The sequence below is a fragment of the Gobio gobio genome (assembly GCF_949357685.1).
Source record: "Gobio gobio genome assembly, chromosome: 23".
Lineage (NCBI taxonomy): Eukaryota > Metazoa > Chordata > Actinopteri > Cypriniformes > Gobionidae > Gobio > Gobio gobio.
Window position 1 is genome coordinate 6,725,682 of NC_137119.1, and position 26,274 is coordinate 6,751,955.

At 39.3% G+C, this 26,274-nt stretch overlaps 1 protein-coding gene across 1 annotated transcript in view; it reads right to left on the bottom strand.

The window, feature by feature from the left end:
* Positions 1–203: 203 nt before the first annotated feature.
* adarb2 (adenosine deaminase RNA specific B2 (inactive)) overlaps positions 204–26,274 on the bottom strand; it is a gene marked incomplete at its 5' end in the record, with an annotated part of 44,659 nt that continues 18,588 nt past the window's right edge. The window contains 3 exons of the mRNA XM_079805911.1: positions 204–475; positions 6,819–7,000; positions 17,233–17,414. Coding sequence (XP_079662037.1) covers positions 308–475; positions 6,819–7,000; positions 17,233–17,414 — 532 coding nt within the window. The 3' untranslated portion in view covers positions 204–307. The remainder of the gene's footprint in view (positions 476–6,818; positions 7,001–17,232; positions 17,415–26,274) is intronic.

Consider the following 26,274-nt stretch of genomic DNA (forward strand, 5'->3'; position numbering starts at 1 on the left):
GCATGACCAATGAAATCTGTAGAATCGCTTGCGTTTGGGATTAACGTTAACTATACCCTTCAGAAGCTACGAAAGGCAAGGTACAAAACGCTTCCATACCTCACCCTTACCCCGGTAGCGACAAATACAACATTTGTGAAAGTTTGACAGAACAAGGTTTACCACCTAGTCGCGACTCTTGTCATTGTTTTGGCAGTGGGATGTTGTTGACTTTAGGGTTGAGAAAGGACTTCTGTGGCATCTGGATGGCAGGTGAAGTTGGTTTTGGTGACGAGGGGACGATTACGCCCAGGGTAGGCTTCGGCATTCATACAGTCAGAGTGAAGTTTTCCTGCTCGGGAGGTTTTCTGACCCAGGTCCCTAATCCTGCTTCCTGTAGACCCTTCAACCACTGCAGCTTCACAGTCTGGTAGGTGCCGGCCGCCTGCTTCGCTTCACAGTACAGCGGCATACCACTCGCCCCACGGACCACCAGCTACAGAGAGAGGAAACCAAAGAAAGAATGAAGGAAAGAGGGATCCGACAGACAGAAGAGATGGTGAGAGTGCAAAACAAAACGAATGAGCCGGCACAAACGTGGCATTTGAGCAGCTGTGTAATCTCTCCATTTAAATTTCACAAGCAATTGAACATTCTCCGTGCTTTTATGCCTTTCTTTGTCGCACACTCACACACACAAAAAAACAGTGCGAGCAAAAAGGGGTGCGGTGAACGGAGAAAAGAAAAGTTTCTTTGGAGATTAGTGTGTGTGCTCTTGCGTCCCTGACTGCGAGCGCTGAGCGTTTGCCATGGGAGGCCGCTCAAGTGCTTTTCAAGATGATTACCATTTCTACAGTCATTAGACTTTAACTGCCAGCATTTGGTACAGCAGCCGGCATCTCTCCCATACATTTACATGATGAGGGCCTAATTCTGCCCTGCGCTTTTTTTCCATCTCATAACAAATGGGAGCTGTCTGGTGTGGTTAATAAAAACAGAATTATTCATCCTCAACTAGTTCTTTGGTTACACTTCATTCTGATGGTTCCCTTTAGACATACTGTTGACCATGAGTAACATTGCACCTACATGTCGACTAACTCTATTAGTAGACTTTTAGGGTTAGGGTTAGTAGAATAAGTTGACGTAATTGTTACTTATAGTCAGTAGAATGTTGGGGAGAGCATAAAAATAAAGTGTTAGCAGATAGTCTACTAATACTCTAATGAGAGTTAGGGTAAGGTTAGGTGCAACGTTACTTATAGTCAATACAATGTCTACAACCCCAAATCAGAAAAAGTTGGGACAGTATGGAAAACGCAAAAAAAAAAGAAAAAAAGAAGTGATTTCTAAATTTACTTTGACTTGTATTTCATTGCAGACAATATGAACACAAAATATTTCATGTTTTGTCTGGTCAACTTCATGTCATTTGTAAATATGCATCCTTTCCTGTCATTCAGACCTGCAACACATTTCAAAAAAAGTTGGGACAGTAAAGCATTTACCACTTTGTAATGTTGCCATTCCTTTTCACAACACTTAAAAGACGTTTAGGGACTGAAGACACCAAGTGATGAAGTGTTTCAGGTGTAATTTTGTCCCATTCTTCCTGCAAACAAGTCTTAAGGTGGGCAACTGTACGGGGTCTTCGTTGTCGCATTTTGCGCTTCAAAATGTGCCACACATTCTCTATTGGAGACAGGTCGGGACTGCAGGTAGGCCAGTCAAGTACCCGTACCCTCCTCCTCCGCAGCCAGGACTTTGTAATGTGTGCAGAATGTGGTTTTGCATTGTCTTGTTGAAATATGCATGGACGTCCCTGGAAAAGATGTCTTCTTGAAGGCAGCATATTATGCTCCAAAATCTCTATGTACTTTTCAGCATTAATGGTGCCTTCACAGAAGTGCAAGTTACCTTTGCCAAGGGCACTGACACAACCCCATACCATGACAGACCCTGGCTTTTGGACTTGTTGCTGGTAACAGTCTGGATGATCCTTTTCTTTGGTCCGGAGCACACGGCGTCCATTCCTCCCAAAAAATACCTGAAATACTGATTCTTCTGACCACAGTACACGTTTCCACTGTGTGATGGTCCATCCCAGATGCCTCCGAGCCCAGAGAAGTCGACGGCGCTTCTGGACACTGTTAACATTGGGCTTCCTTTTGGCACAGTACAGTTTTAACTGGCATTTGTGAATATAACTACGTATTGTGGTACTTGACAAAGGTTTGCCAAAGTAGTCCTGAGCCCATGTGGTGATATCGCTTATAGATGAATGACGATTCTTGATGCAGTGCCGCCTGAGGGATCGGAGATCACGGTTGTTCAGCTTAGGCTTGCGCCCTTGTCCTTTACGCACTGAAATTCTTCCAGATTCCTTGAATCTTTTAATTATGTTATGCACTGTTGAATGTGAAATATCCAAATCTCTTCCTATCTTTCTTTGAGGAACATTGTTTTCAAACATTTCAATAATTTTCTCACGTATTTGTTGGCAAACTGTCAATCCTCGGCCCATCTTTGCTCCTAAAGTATTTGACCTTTCTTGGATGCTGCTTTTGTACCAAATCATAATTACAATCACCTGTTGACATCACCTGTTTCAAATCACACCATTATTTAACCATTTTACATCATTACTAGCCCTAAATTGCTCCTGTCCCAACTTTTTTTGAAATGTGTTGCAGGTCTGAATGACAGGAAAGGATGCATATTTACAAATGACATGAAGTTGACCAGACAAAACATGAAATATTTTGTGTTCATATTGTCTGCAATGAAATACAAGTCAAAGTAAATTTAGAAATCACTTTCTTTTTTTTTTTTTGCGCTTTCCATACTGTCCCAACTTTTTCTGATTTGGGGTTGTAAAGTGGACCATCAAAATAAAGCGTTACCAGTCCTTTATATTGACCTGAGAAATCGCCGCCGGATCCAAGCTGGGAACTTGGGGTGTGACGAGATCTCTCGTCTCGCTTCATATTGTCATATGAAGAGTGTGATGGTGAAGTTAGGATAGAATATGCCGCGGCAACGTTTACATTACGCCCCCCACTGTCGTTTAGCTTTTTATAGAAATAAAACCAATTTAATTCCAGTGGATAACGGTCGCTTCAATTCCATCAGCTCATCTAACACAAGCTGTTCGAGTCGACCATAGGTTTATGAATTGTATGATTATGAATGATTGTCTCTTCAGACATTAGAACTGCACATGATTTATGAGCTTCTACAACTTTTGACCCCCTAACTGAACCCTTTTCCACAAATTGATCATAGATATTCAGTGCAACCATAATCAAAGTACTATCTCAATATTCAAAGTGCAAATAGAGAGCAAATTTTTCTTCAAGCGTGATACAGAGCTAAGAGATGGTTAACTACACAGATAGCTTTCATAATGGGAGATATTCGCATGCCTCAGGTCAGGGAGCAGCTTTCAAACAGTGGTAACGTATTGAAATCACGTTTGAATGTGCGCTCGGGTTTACTTTCACTTTCAATTTCGAAAGCACTGCCACTGATCACTAGGGTGGCCATTTCCATAACACCAAAAAGGAGCACACTTTGCGAAATTTAGTGAGGCAAGAATAATTGCATATAGGACTCTGGTGTACTCACAACTACGATACAATTTTGTCCATCATATCAATGGTATCATGATACAGCGATTCTTCAATAGCCTACTCTATTCATTGCCAGACCATTTGATCTACGATATATCTTGATGTAGACCTATGTGTAACAGAAGAGGCAAAAAAGTGTTTGTTCAAGACATTGTGATGTCTGTTTCAAAAACTGACTACTGAGAGGAACCTGTCTTGCAAAGTGTACAGTGTCTGAAAACATAACATTTCTGGACTTCTGGAAATAACAGAAATACATAAATAAACAAATAATGAATACGAAAAATAAATAAATACACATTTCAGTTCTTAAAGAAGTTCCCCCTCTTTAGCAGCTCAGGCAGCTCTTTGTTATCTGAAATGTGTATTTATGTATTTATTTTTCGCATTCATTATTTGTCTATTTATGTCCAGAAATTACATTTTTTCTGGCACTGTGCCAGATTATTTGGTTATGTATTTCTGTATGACTGGTGATTCTTGACTGCATGATTATGATAGATATTTACAAAGCTCTGGAGCGGAGATTTTGTCATCCTGAGGTGATGTTGCTTCTCGAAAAAATGACCTAAGGGAAGACGTAGCCTTCTTGGGCTCGTCGGTTACTTTTATGTTTTTCCGTGCTGGCATGTCGGTCAATGGCGGCTTTCCCTTGACTACTAACGTCCACTTCACAGCGACTCAGTGTGCTTTTTGATATAAATTTGTGCTCTTTTGTCCATTCGGGATTAAATGTGGTCTGCTGATTGTCTGACGTTTAGGCATGTTAACGTTTGAGATTTGGTATGATATGACGTAGCCAGCACATTGTGGAGACTTGTTTATGTTTTTAACCAATGATATATCAGATATTTATTTGACACCGCTTTCAGCCAATCATTTGTTTGACCAGAGATCTTACGGCATTAGACGCTATGCTGCTGCATCCCAATAAAGATTCTAGAGCGGGTTTTTATAGGCCGATTCGGCGGAACTCCAAAAAGGAGGACAAATGAGGGTTTAAAATCCAAAGCTTCACAATCCTATAGCTTATCCTGGGTCGTCATTTCATTTAGTATCGTGTTATTTTACATATGCATTCGTTTATATATGATATTGCTTGTTTCTGCTTTTTTTCGCATGTGTTTTGATCAGGAAATACTGTACTTTTTCAGATGTCATAGTGCCCCCTACCGTATAACAGTGAAAACACGTAAAGCCGTAAATTTCGGTCAATGGTGGGGCAAGAGTTAAAAGCCGCTTTTCCATCATCAGGCCAAAATGTTCTCGTTGCTTAATCATTCCATTCCGTGCGATCCGGCCCAGCAGGTATGCGGTTTAATTTTCCCATGTGGGGTTGATAACAGAGCTCTTTGGAATGTAATACAAATGCGTCAGTCGTTGCCTTGGTAATGCAAGAGTGTTCAGTTGATAAGAGATGTCAATAGCGACAGCGTTATGGAGGATGTTATGGCGTTACGGTTGGCTAACCGTGCTGAGAATGCGTCTGTGAAGTCACCATTCAGGATTGGTCGCTGTATGTTGCCTGGCTGCCAGTTTCTCTATTTCAATTTGACTGAAGTAAACACAACCGTTAGCCAACCATGCTGAGAATCCCGGGCTGAGAACGGTTTGTAATCCTATAACTGGATTATAACTGGAACCGTTCTAAGAACCATTCGGCCTGATGGTGGAAAAGCGGCTATAGTCACCATGGAATCAAAACTGACAGTTGTTATTTTGTATACATTATTGCAGTGATTTTTATAAATGATTTATCTGTGCACATCATTATTTTTTACGTAAACATTAACTTCCCCATCCAATGACATCTCTTCTCTGATGAGTGTGTACCGGCGCGAGGGCAGGATAATTATCCCTTCCCTACAGCAACCTGTCACTCACATGAGATCACAGCAATTAACAAACGACAACGATGTAATCAATTCCCAGTGGACAAAATCAAGTCCCGCTCCTGGGTTGAGCCGGTTCACTCAGATGTACGTCACAATAGGGAAGAAAAGACTAGTGCAACTTCCGTTTCATTCCATATTTAAGGCTATGTCCGTAATAAAATACTAGTGTACTGCATACTGCGCAGTCTGTACTGTACACGGCATACTTTTTAATGACTAATGTTGATAAACAGTAAAAATGCGGAACTTTTTTATCTAGAGTATGGTACATCGTGGTGACAATTTGGGTTCAAATCTGGTTATTTCTCCAGTTAAAGGGACTGTTCACCCAAAAATGTAAATTAGCCCATGATTTACTCACAATCAAGCCATCCTAGGTGTATATGACATTCTTCTTTCAGACGAATAAAATCGGAGTTATATTAAAAAAAAGTCCTGGCATTATAATGGAAGTGACTTCTTGGTTTGTTTTTGAAGTCCATAAAAGTGCACCTATCCATCATATAACTGCTCCACACAGCCTTCTGAAGCGAAGTGGTGTGTTTGTGTAAGAAAAATATCCATATTTAAAACTTTATAGACTAAAATAACTAGCTTCCGGCAGTCAAGTCTACTTATGGTGAAAGAGTGACACTTGACACTTGAACCCTTGACCCAGAAGCGCAGAGGATGGAGCAAAACAAAACACCGGTCATGAATTAGTCTAAAACGAGAATTTTTTAAAGAGAAATGGCGGAGGATTTCAATATAAGAGAAGAGGGGCTTGAGATTTTTGCCCAGCCCTATCCACGAGAGGCGTCAAAGCTTGAGATGCTCCTGTACATCTTGTCAGGGGTCACTCTTTTGGCGCTAGTCGACTTGCATACCGCCGGAAGCTAGTTATTTTAGTCTATAAAGTTTTAAATATGGATATTTTTCTTACACAAAGCACCACTTTGCTTCAGAAGGCCTTTATTAACCCCCAGAGCCGTGTGGAGCAGTTATATGATGGATAGATGCCGTTTTATGGACTTCAAAAATGAACCAAGTAGTCACCATTATAAAGCTTGGAAGAGTCAGGACTTTATTCGTCTGAAAGAAGAATGTCATGTACACCTAGGATGACTTGAGGGTGAGTAAATCATGGGCTAATTTTCATTTTTGGGTGAACTATCCCTTTAAGCAAATGCTTGCTATAGTGCCCCCAGTGGCAATCTAGTTTTTTTGGAATCTAGTTTTTGTGCATTAATGCCAAGTCGTTTAACAATTTAAAATGCCGACATCATGCGCGTAGAGTTAAATAAAAAGACTTTCTATTCAGCGGTGACCTCACCTTTCGATAGAGTCTGATCCAACGTGCAAAAAGCGCATGCTTGCAAAGTCTGGACGGAGCTCCGGAGTCCCTCCTCTTCCCTGTAGACGCGTTGAGCACCTCCAGCTGGGTGTCGCCTGCCGTCCAATTGACACTGTAACACACAGACTTCCCCTGCTGTCTGCAGTCGCTGTTGCTCAGGCCTGTGCATGCAAGAAAAGAGAAGGGAGACTTTAGTGAGAGAAAGCAAGAGAAAGAGCACTCGAGGGAGGTTCTATTTAGCATGTGATTGCTGAAGTGTTTCATTAGCAGGCGAGCATGTCTGTGTGTCGTCTGTGCTATCTTTGAGGTAAACACTGGTTCCAGGCACAAAGGATCTCTCGGGCTCCTCAATCATTGCCGCATCGCTACACCAATTAGCATGGCATTATTTCTTTCTTAAAGTGGAGAGTATGATAGCATGCCCATGAGCTGTGCTGCTGACTTCTGGATTGCTTTACACGAGACACAATGGTGTAACGCGTTTTAACGCAGTAGCATGTTTGCTAAACTGTGGAAAGCATTGATAAAGGAGAGAACTTTGACATGGAGGACAACTGTGCTCGTGTGAATATTCACAAATCCAAACATGAAGCTTGGTGTTTATGTTTAGCAAAACACGCTAGCAGAGGACTCAATTTTAAGCAGCCTTAAAGGGATAGTTTGCCTAGAAATGTCATTTTTCTCATCTTTTACTGACCCACTGTCATTTCAAACCTGTGTGACGTTCTTTCTGCTGTGGAACTTAAAAGAAATATTGCCGAAATGTGCTATTTTTGGATTATGGGGCCTGTGATTGCCGCGCTCTGAATGGACCATATGAGTTATGAGGACCATATATGACCCTGGACCACAAAACCAGTCATAAAGGTCGATTTTTTTGAATTTGAGATTTATTCATCATCTGAAAGCTGAATAAATAAGCTTTCCATTGATGTAAGGTTTGTTAGGATATACAATATTTGACCGAGGTACATTTGAAAATCTGGAATCTGAGGGTGCAAAAAAATCGAAATAATGAGAAAATCGCCTTTAAAGTTGTCCAAATGAAGCCCTTAGCAATGCATATTACTAATAGTAATACATTTTTGGTATATTTATGGTAGGAAATGTACAAAATATCTTCATGGAACATGATTTTTACTTAATATCTTAATGATTTTTGGCATAAAAGGAAAATCAATCATTTTGACCCACACAATGTATTGTTGGCCATTGCCACAAATATACCGGTGAGACTTATGACTGGTTTTGTGGTCCAGGGTCACATATAAGAATGGACCATATGAGTTATGAGGACCATATGAGAATTCAAAGTCTTCTGAAGCCATATGATAAAACTGTGAGGAAAAAAAACTAGTTGCTGGATCTCCTATCCTGAAAAAGAGCAATTGTTGTCTTTTTGTTTTCCACATTATAAAGATGGTCATATAGCATTTCATTTTTGGAGGAACTATTCCTTTAATCCTCCGGCAAATCTCAGATTCTCTATCCAAGGCCTCAAACAGGTGGAATAAATTGTCTGCTATAATAACGTGCATATCCTTTTATGCCGTAACGCAGCGTCCTTCTTGGAGCCTCGCTCACTCTTTCACGGTGTCATTTCACACTCTTCATTCCGTTTATCCATATACGTCTATAATAGAGCACTTAATTTGTATTTTACCGCAAGCAGGCTTCATCATTTACTGTCAGTCACAATGTTGTCGTCTATCCATCATGTAGAGTATTTTACACAAGATGCTGCTGAATGTGATCGCTGTATTTGACATAAAGCTACTCTTAAATGCCACTTTGTATCTTCTAAAAGTGATGTGCTAAAGTGTATGACCCGTATTTGAAGGACATCCTCACTAAAGTCATGCAATTTCATTTTTTGCTGACAAAGAGTAGGTTTGAGTGAATCATGCAAGACTTTCACAGTACGAAGGTTACCATCTAGACACGCCACCCCAGAGCCGATCCTCCCTATATGCAAACTACGAAAGTTAAAAGATCTGCGTAATATTCTCGCGCATGCGTCGTGGTGCTTCGTGAGTTCACGTCCGAGGCCTACACGGAAGAACTTGTGGAATAAAGTCGTTATTTAGATTTTTTTTTGTGCACAAAAACTATTGTCGTCGCTTCGTAAAATTATTGTAGAACCACTGTAGTGAGATGGACTTTGTAACGACGTTTTTAGTGCCTTTTATGGATCTTGTGAGTGTGAATGTACTGAATGCCAATGGAGGCCTTTCTCAGCCATCAGCTTTCAACAAAAATATCTTCATTTGTGTTCCGAAGATGAACGGAGGTCTTACGGGTGTCGAACGACATGAGGATGAGTAATTAATGACAGAATTTTCATTTTTGGGTGAACTAACCCTTTAAGGCCCCGAACCACCAGGGCTGCTTGTTCATCACTATATAAAACAAACATGACGGTAATTTACAAAATTGTGAATTTTTCTTTATAACATATATATGCAAATATATGTGCGGTGTCTACCAAACATTTGCAGAGTCATGTGGAAATATTTTTAAGTTTATTTATTCAATAACTGTTTCGGACTGACATCACGCAGTGCGGCAGGCAATATCAAATAATTTGTTACATTTATTTAGCGCTTTTCTAGGCACTCAAATCGCTTTACATAGAAGGGGGGAATCTCCTCATCCACCACCAATGTGCAGCACCACCTGGATGATGCGACGGCAGCCATATTGCGCCAGAACGCCCACCACACACCAGCTGATTGGTGGAGAGGAGACAGAGTGATGAAGCCAATTGTGTGTATATATATTCAGTGCTTGAAGTGGAAAAAATAAAGTGCCGGTACTCACCAGAGGTACTCACCGTTTATTTACAAAGCAAGACACCTCGGCACCTCATTAGGCCTACCATGCAGGCCAATGTTAACTTTTTTCTAATCAAATAGCAACACAGTTAGAAACTATAGCTACAACATGCGGCTGTTGTCATCGATAGAAGTAGTGTCGCTCTCGTCCTCGTCGTCACCACAAGTGCTTTGTATTTTAAAGGGTTAGTTCACCCAAAAATCTGTCATTAATTACTCATCCTCATGTCGTTCGACACCCGTAAGACCTCCGTTCATATTCGGAACACAAATGAAGATATTTTAGTTGAAATCTGATGGCTGAGAAAGGCTTCAGATAGGCCTCCATTGGCATTCAGTACCTTAACACTTCATATATCCATGAAAAGCACTTAAAACGTCGTTACAAAGTCTATCTCACCACAGTGGCCCTACAATAATTTTACGATGCGACGACAATAGTTTTTGTGACAATAGTTAATAGTTAATAGTTAGACAATAGTTTTTGTGACAATAGTTTAATAGTTTAAATAACACCTTTATTCAACTTGTTCTTGTCTTCTGTGTGTGCCTCCACGACGCATGCACAAGAATATGACGCTGATCCGGCGTTCGGACACATGACCCAGAAGTGATTTGTTTACGAGCAGAGGAAGATGCGCGTGTCTAAGCTGTTGGATTCTACATTGATCGTGCTTTAGGTCTCGGCGTAGTGCTCAAAATGGGGCTTAAGTGTGTATTTCATGGATTCCCGAACGCCGGCGCTACGTCACATGCGTCGTGGAGGCACACACGGAAGACAAGAACAAGCTAGATAAAGGTGTTATTTTGATTTTTTTTTGCGCACAAAAACTATTGTCGTCGCATTGTAAAATTATTGTAGGGCCACTGTGGTGAGATGGACTTTGTAACGACGTTTTAAGTGCCTTTTATGGGTCTTGGAAGTGTCAATGTACTGAATGCCAATGGAGGCCTGTCTGAAGCCTTTCTCAGCCATCAGCTTTCAACAAAAATATCTTCATTTGTGTTCGGAATATGAACGGAGGTCTTACGGGTATCGAACGACATGAGGGTGAGTAATTAATGACAGAATTTTCATATTTGGGTGAACTAACCCTTTAACCGAGCAGCTATGGTTGCGTGTTTCACACACCCTCTCTGAGTTGTTGACACTAGGCTTGTCTGAGATTAGCAAAATCTGCGCAGAACCGATCACCGGTGATCAGCGCAAGATGCATGCCGGTTAGAAATGTGTCCGAGGGCGGTCCGCCTTGCTCTGATGTCATGCTGACCTATGTCAAAAAACTCTCGCGAGCGAAAGGCGGATGTGTCGGATTCTGCAGTCGAGAGCAGTTGCTCTCCACCGACTGCGCTGATCAAAAGCATGATGGGAAATGACTTGCTGACAACACAGCTTAATGCTTATTGGTTTAAACAACCGTGATGAATGGTTCTTTTTTAAAATGTTTGATTTTAAAACTCTGATATATCATGTTTTTATGTTTGAATATTCCCAAACTCTCAGACAGTGCGATCTCTCTGTGGGTTATGTGATTGTTGTCATATATAAAAAAGTATATAAAACGTTTTTATATACTTTTTTATATATATGACAACAATTTTTATTAAGTTTTTATTAAAAACTAGTATGTAATTAAAGTAAAAATGATTGATAAACACGTCTTTCGAATGGAAATAAATAAAACATTTGGGTGTCTTGTTCATCATATTTATTTTCATATAAAAGCAAAAGAACTTAAATTACATCCAGTTTATCAGCAACAAAGCGCACAAGTGTGAATCCCGCGATATCCGCCTTTGATCTCGCAGTTGTCTGATCCACTACGAGAAGAGAGAACTGTCCATCTTGCCTGCACTTTTTTCACTCCTCTCCTCACTGCAGCCGCCTAGTCTCGGCTGAATTTCAGGCGAGGCGCATCTCAAACAAGCCTACTGACAGAGGCAAAAGCGACGCATGCGCTTTTCACTTTTAAAACTCAAGGGTGTATGGGTAATGTAGTCTCTGCTCGCAAATGAGCGTACCGGTACGCTAAAAGCACGTTCTGGAGCTCAAGAGCTATATTTGGAAGTGGCGGTACTGAGTACCGGCGCGTACCGGCCCACTTAAAGCACTGTGTATATATATATATATATATATATCGATGGACAGGGGCCAATGGGCAAATTTGGTCAGGATGCTGGGGTTACACCCCTACTCTTTATCGAAGGACATCCTGGGATTTTGAATGACCACAGAGAGTCAGGACCTCGGTTTAACGTCTCATCCGAAGGACGGGGCTTGTTACAGTATAGTGTCCCCATCACTATACTGGGGTGTTAGGACCCACACAGACCACAGGATAAAATGTCTGCTCAAACTGAACCCTTCCAAGCTCCAAAAGGGAACAAAATATGCTTCATTTTATTCATCTGTAATTGTTACTCTAATATCAGGGGAGTTTTATATTAGCGCGACAGGTAGAGAACCAGACCCGAATATGTAAGAATGATTGGCAAAACATTCATGCATTTAAGGGTTAAATTTGATTACTAACTTCTTTAGTTTGTCTTTTGTTCCTTTTCTTTTTCATACATTGATGGATTCAGTCTGGATAGTAGGGCTGTAATCTCCCAGTCGATTAGTCGATACGTTCTGGCTCGACCAAAATTCTGATTGGTCGTTTTTTTGCAGCGTTCATTTAATCAGTTTTGCCGCCTTAATTTCATCAGTTTGGCCCCGTTCATTTCATCGGTTTGGCTCCGTTCATTTCATCAGTTTTGCCGCGTTCATTTCATCAGTTTGGCCCCGTTCATTTAATCAGTTTTGCCGCGTTCATTTCATCAGTTTTGCCGCGTTCATTTATTCAGTTTTGCCGCGTTCATTTCATCAGTTTGGCCGCGTTCATTTAATAATAATAATAATAATAATAATAATCAGAACACCCCCTAGTTTTCACTTCTTTTGGATTAGCCCAACCTACTGGAGAAGAGAGACAGATTGACGCTACTTTGCTGTATAGGTCAATTATTTATTTAATTGTGAGGGTGTTTTCCTAGTTAGTCCTCTTCTACCATGTCAACAAAGACATCGGCAGTGTGGCAGCATTTTTTTAAAATAGAAAATGGGAAAAAAGTTGAATGCAAATTTTGCAAGCAACAGTTTGCTTATCATAGCTCGACGACAAACATGTCATATCACCTAAAAACGGTACGCTAACTTGTCTGCGTTAGGTTGCCCCGTCTGTTTTGAGTTGCACTTTATTTCGTTTCTGCTCTTGATCTGGCTTGTTTAATAAATATTCCTTTTTTATTAAAGTTGACGTGCATTTTATGTTTAAGAGTAAAAGCTTTAAGGGTAACACTTTAGAATAATGGTCATTAGTTAACATTAGTTAATGTTTTAACTAACATGAACTAACCATGAGCAGTACATTTGTTACTGTATTTGTTCATCTTTGTTAACGTAAGTTATAAAAATCCAGCTGTTCATGGTTTGTTCATGTTAGTTCACAGTGCATTAACTAATGTTTACAAGATTTTAATAATGTATTAGTAAATGTTGAAATTAACATTAACAAAGATTAATAAATGCTTTATAAGTGCAGTTCATTATTAGTTCATGTTAACTAATTTAGTTAACTAATGTTAACTAATGACCATTATTCTAAAGTGTTACCGCTTTAAGTTAATAGTCTATTTGTCTCTCAGCCACGTAGCTGAGCTGAGCTTCTATGTTGGAGCTGAAATCATCGTTGGAGCGGCTGAAATCATAGTGTCTGTCAGTTATTATAATACATATGACAAAAACAATTGTCTAAATTATGTTGCATATTCCTCAAAAGTTCTTGTGATGATATCACTAGTTGACAACATAGTAACAGTTACTATATTTTCGGAAATCATAGGCTATGATATTGCGCAGGTGCACGTGATGCAACGCTGTCAGAGCCGACAGACTCGTGTGTCAGACTCATTTTAGTCCAAAATAAAAATGTCAAAAACGATTTAATATACTGCAAATAGCCTACTAGTTTTTAAGTTTATTTATAATTCATTTAGCCAGACAACAAGGCCACCAAGTAACGTCATTTTTAGTAGATTTTTTGTCAAAAAATTTCAGGACCTCAGTCGACCAAGATTTTCTTTGGTTGATTACAGCCCTACTGGATAGATTTTCAATTGTGTGACAGCTGGTCATGTGATCGCAACACGATGTCCATGAGGTTACAACCTCCATGTAGAATAAAAAAAAATTCTTGGAAGACTATTTTTCATCTCATGTATGTGTATAATTTTAATATTTCTTAACCTTTAAACACCTTCATATTCTGCACATTTATTATACATACAGTACATTATTTGTAAACATACTGTTGTTTGGAGCTTTAATCTAATATTTGCATAATAAAATGCAACCTGCATTAAGTAAAACACATTTTAATGATCTCTTCTGTGCATAAGTATGCCTAAATAATTAAATAAGTCGATAATAAACAAATAATGAGTCTCAGGAAAAGTTTGAAGGAAATGCTGTTCATTTTTATTTTCCCTCAAGCTGTCTTCATTTACTGTCACTAATGATTTTGTCTATCAGAGTATTTTACACAAGAATGCTGTTAAAACAATAAATCTGATGTATTTGACATCTGATTTAGTGCAGGTATGACCACTGAGGACAGCCTCACTTTAGCGTCCTGACTGAAGGGGCCATTTGCTTTCCTTATGATAAGAGATCTCAGCCGCTTCTTGGGAACTCTGCACCCTTTATGATGGCGATGCCTAAAATAACCAGTCCATTTTCCCCAACAAGAGAGACCAGACAAAGGAAGAGAAGCTCATCAATGGTGGTGAATAGGGTCGTGCCGGAGACATGCGGCCCACTGGGCATGTGAGGAAGAGTGAATGGATCTCTCTCTCTTCAATGGCAGTGATAAGGTGTTTGATGAGATTGACTTGGAGGATGGGTAGATCCAATAGAGCAGTCCGTCTGCCGTACTGAGGCTCAAGAGAGCAGTTTAACAAAGTGATGGAGCGAAACAGAGTGTCCTCAGTGCGCTTAAGGTCACATCTGCTAGAGCATTGGCAAGGTGTAAGGTTTAACAGTGCATTCAAGCTGTACATTTTATTAATATGTGTGTTCCATTAAAATTAAACTCATAACCTTGGGGTTGATAGTGTAAAGCCTAAAGTATACTTTGGTCGTATACTCATTTCGATAGTCTGTGTACTGTCCGCATTACATCATTTTTACCTTAGGGTCAATAGGGTCCATATTGATGTGTAGCCCAATTTTTGAGCATGCTCAAGGTGAATTGAGACAGAAGAGTCCACTAGGTGGTGATACGTGTAACTGGTCCTACTCGACCTGCTCTGAATGGGATTAGAACCAGGGTCTCTGCCGTAGGAAGTGGACGCTAACAAGAATGCGAAAAACTGCAGCCTCTAGTGTCAGTCACTAGCACACCTCTTGAGGCCAGGGGAGTGACAGTGAGGTTTACACACACAGCTCTTACTGGCCTACGTTACATTCGCCCCCTAAACCTCGCTCCCATCCGGGTCACGGCACCAAATGTAACCGGTCCTACTCAACCTGTTCAGATTGGGATTCGAACCGGGGTCTCCTGCGTGGGAGCCGAGCACGCTACATAGCCGAGCTCACAGGCCTATGTTAAACTCATTCCCCTAAACCTCACTCCCATCCGGGTCACGGCACTATATGTAACCGGTCCTACTTGACTTGCTCCGAGTGGGATTCAAACTGGGGTCTCGGGTGTGGGAGGCGGGCGCTAACAAGGATGCTAAAGACAGCAGCCTATCGCATCAGTCGCTAGTGCGTCTCTCGAGATCAGGGGAGTGAGGTTTACATGCACAGCTCTTACTGGCCTACGTTTACTCATTCCCCTAAACCTCACTCCCACCCGGGTCACGGCACCAAATGTAACCGGTCCTACTAAACCTGCTCAGATTGGGATTCGAACCAGGGTCTCCTGTGTGGGAGCCGGGCGAGCTAACAAGGATGCTAAGACAGCAGTCTCTAGCGTCAGTTACTAGTGCGCCTCTTGAGATCAGAGGAGATAGGTTTACACACACAGCTCTTACTGGCTTACGTTAAACTCATTTCCCCTAAACCTCGCTCCCATCCGAGTCACGGCACCAAATGTAACCGGTCCTACTTGACTTGCTCAGAGCGAGATTTAAACTGGGGTCTCGGGTGTGGGAGGCAGGCGCGGTAACAAGGAATGCTAAAGACAGCAGCCTCTAGCGTCAGTTGCTAGTGCGCCTCTTGAGATCAGGGGAATGAGGTTTACATGCACAGCTCTTACTTGCCTACGTTATACTCACTCCCCTAAACCTCACTCCCATCCGGGTCACGGCACCAAATGTAACCGGTCCTACTCAACCTGCTCAGATTGGGATTCAAACCAGGGTCTCCTGTGTGGGAGCCGGGCGCTAACAAGGATTGGAAGTGGACGCTAACAAGAATGCTAAAAACTGTAGCCTTTGGTTTCAGTCACTAGCACACCTCTTGAGGCCAGGGGAGTGACAGTGAGGTTTACACACACAGCTCTTACTTGCCTACGTTACACTCGCCCCCTTAACCTCGCTCCTATCCGGGTCACGGTACCGAACAAAACCGGTCCTACTCAACCTGCTCAGATTGGGATTCGAACCGGGGTCTCCTGCATGGGAGCCAGGCAAGCTACAAGGATGCTAAAGACAGAAGCCTCTAATGTCAGTCGCTAATGCGCCTCTTGAGATCAGACGAGTGAGGTTTACACACACAGCTCTTAGTGGCTTACGTTAAACTCATTCACCTAAACCTCACTCCCATCCGGGTCACAGCACCAAATGTAACCGGTCCAATCTGCATTGTTAAAAGCGCTATATAAATAAAGTTGACTTGACTTGACTTGACTACTCAACCTGCTCAGATTGGGATTCGAACCAGGGTCTCCTGTGTGGGAGCCGGGCGCTAACAAGGATTGGAAGTGGACGCTAACAAGAATGCTAAAAACTGCAGCCTCTAGTGTCAGTCACTAGCATACCTTATGAGGCCAGGGGAGTGACAGTGAGGTTTACACGCACAGTTGTTACTGGTACTCAACCCAATCCGAGTGGGATTCGCTCCGGGGTCTCCGGCGTGGGAGGCGTTAACAAGGACGTTAAAGATGAGTATACAATTTGTGTTTGAAAAAGTACAAATATGTGTTCAGGTCGGCAAATTCATGGAGAGAAATAAGCTCAAGTATGTTCTAAACTTTGAATGCAATTGTGGATCCGATACTACTTCTATTCTTCCAAGTGAATGTCCTGTAAATGACACGACTCAGGGCTGCCCTTTAACATCCTGGTAGCTCTTACTACTTGGCCTCCGTTACTCTAGCATCCTAGGGAGCCTGCCTCCCATGCCAGTTAACGCGGGTTCGAATCCTGCTCGGAGAGGTGCAAGTAAGACCAGTTACATCAGGGATCTACATTTCAACAGGGACATTGATATTTGGTAATTCCAATTAGCCAAACAAACACATACTATTGTTCATAGTCTATTTAACATGTAGTCAAGAGAGAAAGGGAAATACCGCTTAGTAAAGGCTGGTTACGGCGGTAGCAGGTGGGCAGAGGGCCGACTCTCTCCAGCCTGTGGTTCATCATCCTAGAGAAGTGACCCGTGTGTCTCAGGCTGCCCACCGTCAGGCTGTACAGATATACCGGCTCCACAAAATGACTGAGCAGCGCCCCCTGCAGGCCGAGCACATTCCACCTGTAGAGAGTGCAAAGGGGTTAGAAAAAGTGTAGTCTCGTCCCAGTCTTTTAACTATGTGTACTTAAAGGGTTAGTTCACCCAAAAATGAAAATTCTGTCATTAATTACTTACCCTCATGTCGTTCGACACCCCGTAAGACCTCCGTTCATCTTCGGAACACAAATGAAGATATTTTAGTTGAAATCCGATGGCTCTGAAAGGCCTCCATTGGCACAATGCACGGTTCACTCTCAAGACCCTTAAAAGGTACTAAAGACGTCGTTACAAAGTCCATCTCACTACAGTGGTTCTACAATAACTTTATGAATCGGCGAGAATAGTTTTTGTGCGCTAAAACCCCCTAAATAACGACTTATATTGTGATGACGATTTCAAAACACGGCATCATGAAGCTTCGAAGCGTTATGAATCAGTGAGTCGAATCATGATTCGGATCGCGTGTCAAACCGCCAAACTGCTGAAATTTGGCGATCCAAACTGCTGAATCGACTCACTGATTCATAACGCTTCGAAACTTCATGAGGCCGTGTTTTGAAATATTCATCACTATATAAGTTGTTATTTAGGGTTTTTTTGCGCACAAAAACTATTCTCGCCGATTCATAAAGTTATTGTAGAACCACTGTAGTGAGATGGACTTTGTAACGACGTCTTTAGTACCTTTTAAGGGTCTTGAGAGTGAACCGTGCATTGTGCCAATGGAGGCCTTTCAGAGCCATCAGATTTCAACTAAAATATCTTAATTTGTGTTCCGAAGATGAACGGAGGTCTTACGGGTGTCGAACGACATGAGGGTAAGTAATTAATGACAGAATTTTCATTTTTGGGTGAACTAACCCTTCAAGTTTAAGTGTACTTGAGCATATTTAGAGCTGTCACATTAGCAATATTTTGGCGAAATTTAACTGTCTATTGTCAATAGTGTATCACAGCTCACAAAAGCCCCTCTCAAACCATAAATGTGGCGAATCAGCAAGGACAACTTGAACCCGTTGCGAAGTCTAAGCAGGGAAAAAGATTTCACCATCATACAAATGCACGATTGCATGTATTCCTATTAAAATGACTAGATTTCTCTTGCGAAAATTCGGCAAACAACGGTAAATGTGACCAGACAGACAATCAGATTGGAGCTTGTGATTTTTAGCCAGTTTGTGTCAATTTTGTGGGGTGGGGATGGGAGGGACGGATGTGAGGGATATGACAAATAGGCTATTTTACAAAATTGCATTTGATCACAGGCTAGATCAATGCAGAATTTCACTAGACTGAATAAACATTTTGTTCTGAACCCCAGACTGTAAGCTAATGAATGTATGAAAAGCGCAATCATTTACAAATATTAAGCAGCTAATTTTTACAACATTGTTCTTTTGCTTAATTAATGTCTCTTTATCATGCCGGTAATGATTGCAGGCGCCTCTCTCCCTCTCTGCTCGTCCCTGTTCATGACTAATAAGCCATTATAGTTTTTGCTTTCCCAAGCAGTCAATTAACATGGGTCGCTCTTTAAGAGCTGCCGCCCAGCATCTCAAATCCGTTTACCTGAGCAACAATCTGCTTGTGTGTGGAACCTCCTGCTTATCCAGACAAAGTGAATTTCTGTTCTCTCTCTTCATCTGAGATTCTACCAAAACATAAATGACTGGCCTTGCATTATTAATGTACCCAGGAGGCAACGCTGTGAATTAGAAACATCTTTTAATTCCCATCTGACTCTGGAGAAACGTCTCCTCCTCCTAACCTCCCTCACCCCTCCGTCTCCCTCCTCTTGCCCTCTCTCTCTCCCAGCACCCCCTCCCTCCAGTGCTGTAAAATGACGGACCATTAAAATAATGTGTTCATCTACATAAAACTCAAATGGAATATGACGGATCATATTCACAGGCATGCCATTTATGCCTTCAATTAAAGCACTCATCAACTTAATTAAACATCCACTCCACTCAATCAGCTCGGCATACCTTACTGCCTCCGAACAATAATAACACATCATAACTCTGCAGAAGTAGGAATCTCCCTGTATCGAGTCCAGGGTCAAACAATAACCAGGAGAATAATGCCTCCTAAACTGACCTAAACAAACACCATTATGATAAATAAAATACGACAATAACTTTTTATTTTTGATATATTTCATAATGTTCCATTAGGCCTATCAATCTGAACATTTTAATCTATTTTATTTGATAGTATATCTAATATTTTATTAATTTTATTATTATTATTACTATTATTAATAATAATTTATAAAAAAATAATGAAGTAAAATACATTATATTTTAATAGTTCTGTTAGTATTTTAATTTAATATCTTATGCTATATAAACTGGACTGGACACATTAAACAAACACCATTATGATAAATAAAATTTAACGAATACGTTGTCATAATTGTATTTTATATTATATTATATTATTATTTGATATCCATGTAATAAGGGATAAAAGTGTCTGCCAAATGCATACATGTAAATGATATATTTCATAATGTTCCATTAGGCCTATCAATCTGATATTTTATATTAATTTTTATTTTATATCCTTAATATACAGTATACACAAATAATTTATTTTAATATTTATTTTATTTTAATTTAATATCTTATGCTATATAAATATTTACTGGAAACATTAAACAAACACCATTATGATTAACAAAATATGACGAATACATTTTATATTATATTATTATTTGATATTTTTCATAATGTTCCATTAGGCCTATCAATCTGATATTTTTTATATATTTTTCTTTTATATCCTTAATATATATACAAATAATTAAATAAATTATATTTTATTTTATTTTAATATTTATTTTGTTATTTTAATTTAATATCTTATGCTTTATGAATATTTACTGGAAACCAGTAAACCTGTTCCATTAGCCCTATCAATCTGATACTTTTATTAATAATATTAATTTTATTTTATATTATTATTTGATATATTTCATAATGTTCCATTAGGCCTATCTATCTGATACTTTTATTAAAAATATTAATTAAATTTTATATTATTATTTGATATATTTCATAATGTTCCATTAGGCCAATCAATCTGATATTTTTTTTAATAATATTAATTGTATTTTATATTATTATTTGATATATTTCATAATGTTTCATTAGGCCTATCAATCTGATATTTTTTATTAATAATATTAATTTTATATTATTATTTGATATATTTCATAATATTCAATTAGGCCTATCAATCTGATATTTTTTTATTAATGTTATTTTATATTCTTAACATATCTTTTTTTTTCAATGTTATTATTATTATTATATTTATTTTGTAAAACATAATAAAATTAAATACATTTTATTTTATTGTTATTATTTTATATTACAATATTATATATTTCTTCTTAATATCTAATGCTATATACATATTTACTAGAAACAAAAATTATAATAATTTAAAATAAAAACATTTTTGCAGTGTAATTGCAGTGGGATAAACTGTTTTTATTCATTTTATTTTATATTCTCAAAATATCTAATATTTTATTAGTATTAATTGTATTTTTCAAGTTTTCATTTATTTATTATTATTATCATATTTTATATTACAATATTATATATTTCTTATTCTTAATAATATCATAATAGTACAAAATATATATTATGAAAACTATTTTTTTGCCATGTAATTACAGTCCCATTATCACAGAGCAGCTTTCCTGTGGCTGAACGGAGGCAGCGGAGGAGTGCAGGAGGGGGAGATGGAGGATAATGATGTGAGGTCAGGGAAGATGATGAAGGGATGAAAAAAATGACTGCGACTAAGGATGAAAAACAGGGTGAGCTGGTTGAGGGCAGTGGAGATGAATGGAGTTGGTCTATAAGGGACTATAAGGACTTTAAACCTGTTTTCCAGCCGGCTCTTGATGGTGACCTTGATCAACGGCCCCTCTGAGTTGTGGGCTCAACAAAAGAGCGGGATAACTCAACAGGACACAAAATAGAAAAGGAGTGGCACTCAGAAAAAAAGATCTGGATGCTCTATTCTGTCTTATTCTGTGTGTGTTTTTTTAAAGTAATTACTTTAACCCTGCACGATGACCTAGCCAGATAGAATCAGACCCTTGTGGTCTTGGACGATGCAATCTGATTGGTCAAATTAATGGCCCTGGGGAGAGAGCTTCACCTTGGTGTGACTCTGTGTCGTCCAGCCTAACATACACACATTACAGGTAGGGCTTGCTGATTTACTGCCAGGAATTTGTCAACTGGTATACATTTGAGCATGTTTCTGTTGTGGCAATGTAAAATGCTCACACTTGGTAAGGAAGGGGTTCCAAACATTTAAATGAGGGAAGAGGAAATAAAAAAAAAGAAAAGAAAAGCTTGCTAGAAAAAAAGGCACACTTTCTCCGCTAAGCCCCACCCCCTTAGATACTATTGCTATGCTCTAATAAGCAGTTATACTAGGGTGAATCTCATTTAAAAAAAAAAACATGTACAGGTCATATTTCACCTCAAAATCAAATAAATAAATATTTTTTTTGCAAAAAGAAAAACAATTTTTATAAAAAAAAATTATATCATGGGTGGTTTTCTACTTTAAACACATATTGGAAAATTGGCATAAATTCTCATTATTGTAAAAAAAAATTTAAATCTTTTGTACTGCCTTTAATTTGTGCTATATTAAATATATATAAATAAAAAAGATTGTATTACAGCATTTTCCTTTTCATTCTAAAACACCATTTCAGTGATGGAGATCTTATGGAAGCTTGTTTCGGCCACAGAATAAAACATTTTAAAAGATAATTGCAATTTTTATCTCACAATTTCAATCTCACAGACTTTTTTTCTAAGACTTTCGAGATATAAACTCGCAATTGCGAGATATAAAGTCATAATTGTTAGATGTAAACTTGAAACTGCAAGAAAAAAATTCTGAATTGTGGGAAAAAAAAGTTGCAATTACCTTTTTTATTCTGCAAAACAAGCGGAAACATGCTTCCATAGAATCACAAATTAAAATGTCTCATTTTAGTCAAAAGGATGTTTTAAGAATATTTCAATATTAACTAATAAACTAATAAAATCAATAGGTGTGTCCCAATTTGCATACTTATGCACTATTCTATAACGTTTTTAAGTATAAGGGTCAATTACATGACGTATTTTTTTTGTGTCCGAATTCATTATTTTCCTTTAAAAAAAAGGATTATTATAAATACATGTCACATATCAAATTGAATACATTTTTTTTATTCAATTGACTTTTTGAGTTGTGGTGTTTCAAAGACCTAAAATGTCAGGTGGTGCGACCAGCAAATTTACATTTAAAAGTATAAATTGCACTGCAATTGCAAAATGAAGTAAGAAATATAAATGTAAACCATTATATAATGTATACAAATAATAGAAAACAACAACAACAAAAAACATAAAAACTAAACTAAATGATTATAAATGTATAATCTACCAAAGAGTTACAAATAAAACAAAACTATGGCTTATTTCAGCATTTCCGACAAAACACTCCACTCATGAACTGCTCACGCTCACCAGTAAAACTCAAAACTGTAGGCTACTATACTTGTAGTAGCCATTAAGAAAATGTATATATCATTTTTAAACATAAATATAACTAATAGGCTTGCTAAGATAGTCGGTGTTGCCGGTGTTACCGGTGTCCAGACTCAACACCGGTTACATCACTTGCCCACCGTGGCACCGCCCACCGTCTTTTTGATTTTTTTATGGTAATAAAATAATTTAGTTCAGTTAGAGAACAGACAATACAAATAAAAACTGAATGTATCTGCTTAATAAAGCAGGATCCGACCGTGAGTCTCAGCAGCGGCAGGAGTCATTCATCAGATTTAAGAGTGAGGAGCTAACGGAGATGATCGCGGAAGATCTGGTTTCAAAGCGAAACGTAAAAGCGCCTATTTAAGGGAGTTTGTCATTTGTTTTGTTGTTGTGTTTTTCATTAAAAATAATAGGCTAATGAACCCACAATTCAAGCAACCCGCAGCCGAATTGGCGCTAATTCAAACCGAAAGTAAAATGTGCACGGCCGCACAGAGCGCGCATTGTTTACTTTCGCCTGGCTCCACAGTGCGAGCCTCCGCGCTACGCTGACTGCGCGCATTTATTTTTGCCACGCGCACCGAGTATAAACAAGGCTTTACGGACAAACTGTTATTCATTCATGGCGTGCATCTCAATCATAGACTGATCAATGCTTGATCAGTGCCCTGACTACTGAACTAGGGAACTGATTGAGACGCACCCATGGCCTCACAGAGCGCGCATTTACAGACGAGCTGTCATTCACGGTTTGTGCGCACTGACGCGTTTTCAGTTCAGAGCGGTCGTGTGCATGTTACTTTCGGTTAGATAGAATTAGTGATTTAAAAGCCTCCGCCGGTGATACCGGTATTACCGGTGTTGTCACACATCAATTAACCGGTGGGGAAATTTCCTCACCGTCACATCCCTAATAACTAATGTTATTTTTTAACTTCATCTATGTTGATTATGAAAAGTGAACAGCATGATTTTGACCACTTCATTAAGTTATGGCTTGTAGAAAGCCTTTCTTTAAAGTGAATTTTATTTTGTATAAATTTTATCTTAATTTTAATCAATGTTTCATCAACCAATTTCCTGGATTTAATAAACAATAAGCAAATATAGCAGACAATGTAATTGAGACATGGAAGCGTCGGCGCAATTAATTGCATTCAGTGATGGGAATAACGGCGTTATAGATAAATGGCGTTACTAACGGAATTATTTTTTTCAGTAACGAGTAATCAAACGAATTACTGCTTCTCCCATTACAACGTCGTTAGCGTTACTGAGAAAAAAAATGCGGCGTTACTATAATTGAGCTCACTGAAGCGGTTTTGGCTTAATGAAGACTACTAATCGAGTACAGAAAAAAACTTTAGTCCGGGCAGCCCTACTTATTTCACATATTTGCGAACCAGCATGTCACAACGGGCATTCTGGGCTGAGCGGAATGAGCGAGCTCGTGTAATAGGTCAGTATTAGATTTTGGATAGCTAGCTTGGCTTGTATGTTTGGGGTGGAATGGCTGTGATAGGGGGCCCAACCTCATATTCTTTCATAGGGCCCAAAATTGCTAGCGGCGCCCCTGAGTATAAGTAGTGTGTTCACACTGAAAATTCCAAAAAGAAAAAGTGCCCTTTAAATACCCAGATGATGCACTAAATTAACGGAAAAACAAAGTGTTGAAGGCTGGACACTTCATGCACTCGACTGTCGCAGCTTTAATTACGTAGCGGAGGGGGAGGGGCTACCAGATTCCGATGTTGAATGACAAAATAACCATGTAAAGTTCAAACACTGCACGGTTGAGTACATAGTGTATAAGTGCACAGTGTATAGTGCGTCATTTGGGACACAGCTATTGACTTGACTTTTGTTTACAAGAAGTGTGCGTAACAGTACAAGTAAACGGAAACGTTCACAATCACAACCTTTTTCTCAGGTTGTCAAGTGCACATAAACAAACAGAAGCCAACTGAAGGCAGTAATTAAATCAAGTATATAGCAGTCAGCTCAAACACTGCTGTGTGTGTGTGTGTGTTCTCTGGACAATGCGAGTCACACATTCATAGAGGGTGTGGACATCGAAAAATACATGTGAAAGTGACACGATGTCTGAAACTGGAGTGATCACACTCTCTAGACGAACTGCCTCAGCAAATATCATCCTCTCACACCACCTGTTACACTAATGCAGTCTCATTCTGAGGGCCAATACAGACCCTGGGGGGCCTTAAAGGGTTAGTTCACCCAAAAATGAAAATTCTGTCATTAATTACTTACCCTCATGTCGTTCGACACCCGTAAGACCTCCGTTCATCTTTTGAACAGAAATGAAGATATTTTAGTTGAAATCTGATGGCTCTGAAAGGCCTCCATTGGCACAATGCACGGTTCACTCTCAAGACCCTTAAAAGGCACTAAAGACGTCGTTACAAAGTCCATCTCACTACAGTGGTTCTAAAATAACTTTATGAATCGGCGATAATAGTTTTTGTGCGCAAAAAAACCCTGAATAACGACTTACATAGTGATGACGATTTCAAAACACGGCCTCATGAAGTTTCGAAGCGTTATGAATCAGTGAGTCGATTCAGCAGTTTGAATCGCCAAATATCAGCAGTTTGGCAGTTTGACACGCGATCCGAATCATGATTCGACTCACTGATTCATAACGCTTCGAAGCTTCATGATGCCTTGTTTTGAAATCGTCATCACTATGTAAGTCGTTATTCAGGGTTTTTTTGCGCACAAAAACTATGATTCATATGATTCATTAACGATTCATAAAGTTATTTTAGAACCACTGTAGTGAGATGGACTTTGTAACGACGTCTTTAGTACCTTTTAAGGGTCTTGAGAGTGAACCGTGCATTGTGCCAATGGAGGCCTTTCAGAGCCATCAGATTTCAACTAAAATATCTTCATTTCTCTTCCGAAGATGAACGGAGGTCTTACGGGTGTCGAACGACATGAGGGTAAGTAATTAATGACATAATTTTTTTTTTGGGTGAACTAACCCTTTAAGATCATGTAGAGAGAGACTTCATTAAAACATGACTAAACCGTTCAAAAGTTAATTAATACTTTATTCAGGAAGGGCACAATGAATGCAATTATTAAAGACATGGTTTTACAAAAGATTTCTATTTAAAATAAACATTCTTTTGAAAAATGTATCACGGTTTCCACAAAAATATTAAGCAAGACGTCAAAGTAACATCCACATGGATGGCAGGACCCAAGGTTTCCCAGCAGAACATTGCCCAAAGCATCACTGCCTCCGCCGGCTTGCCTTCTTCACATAG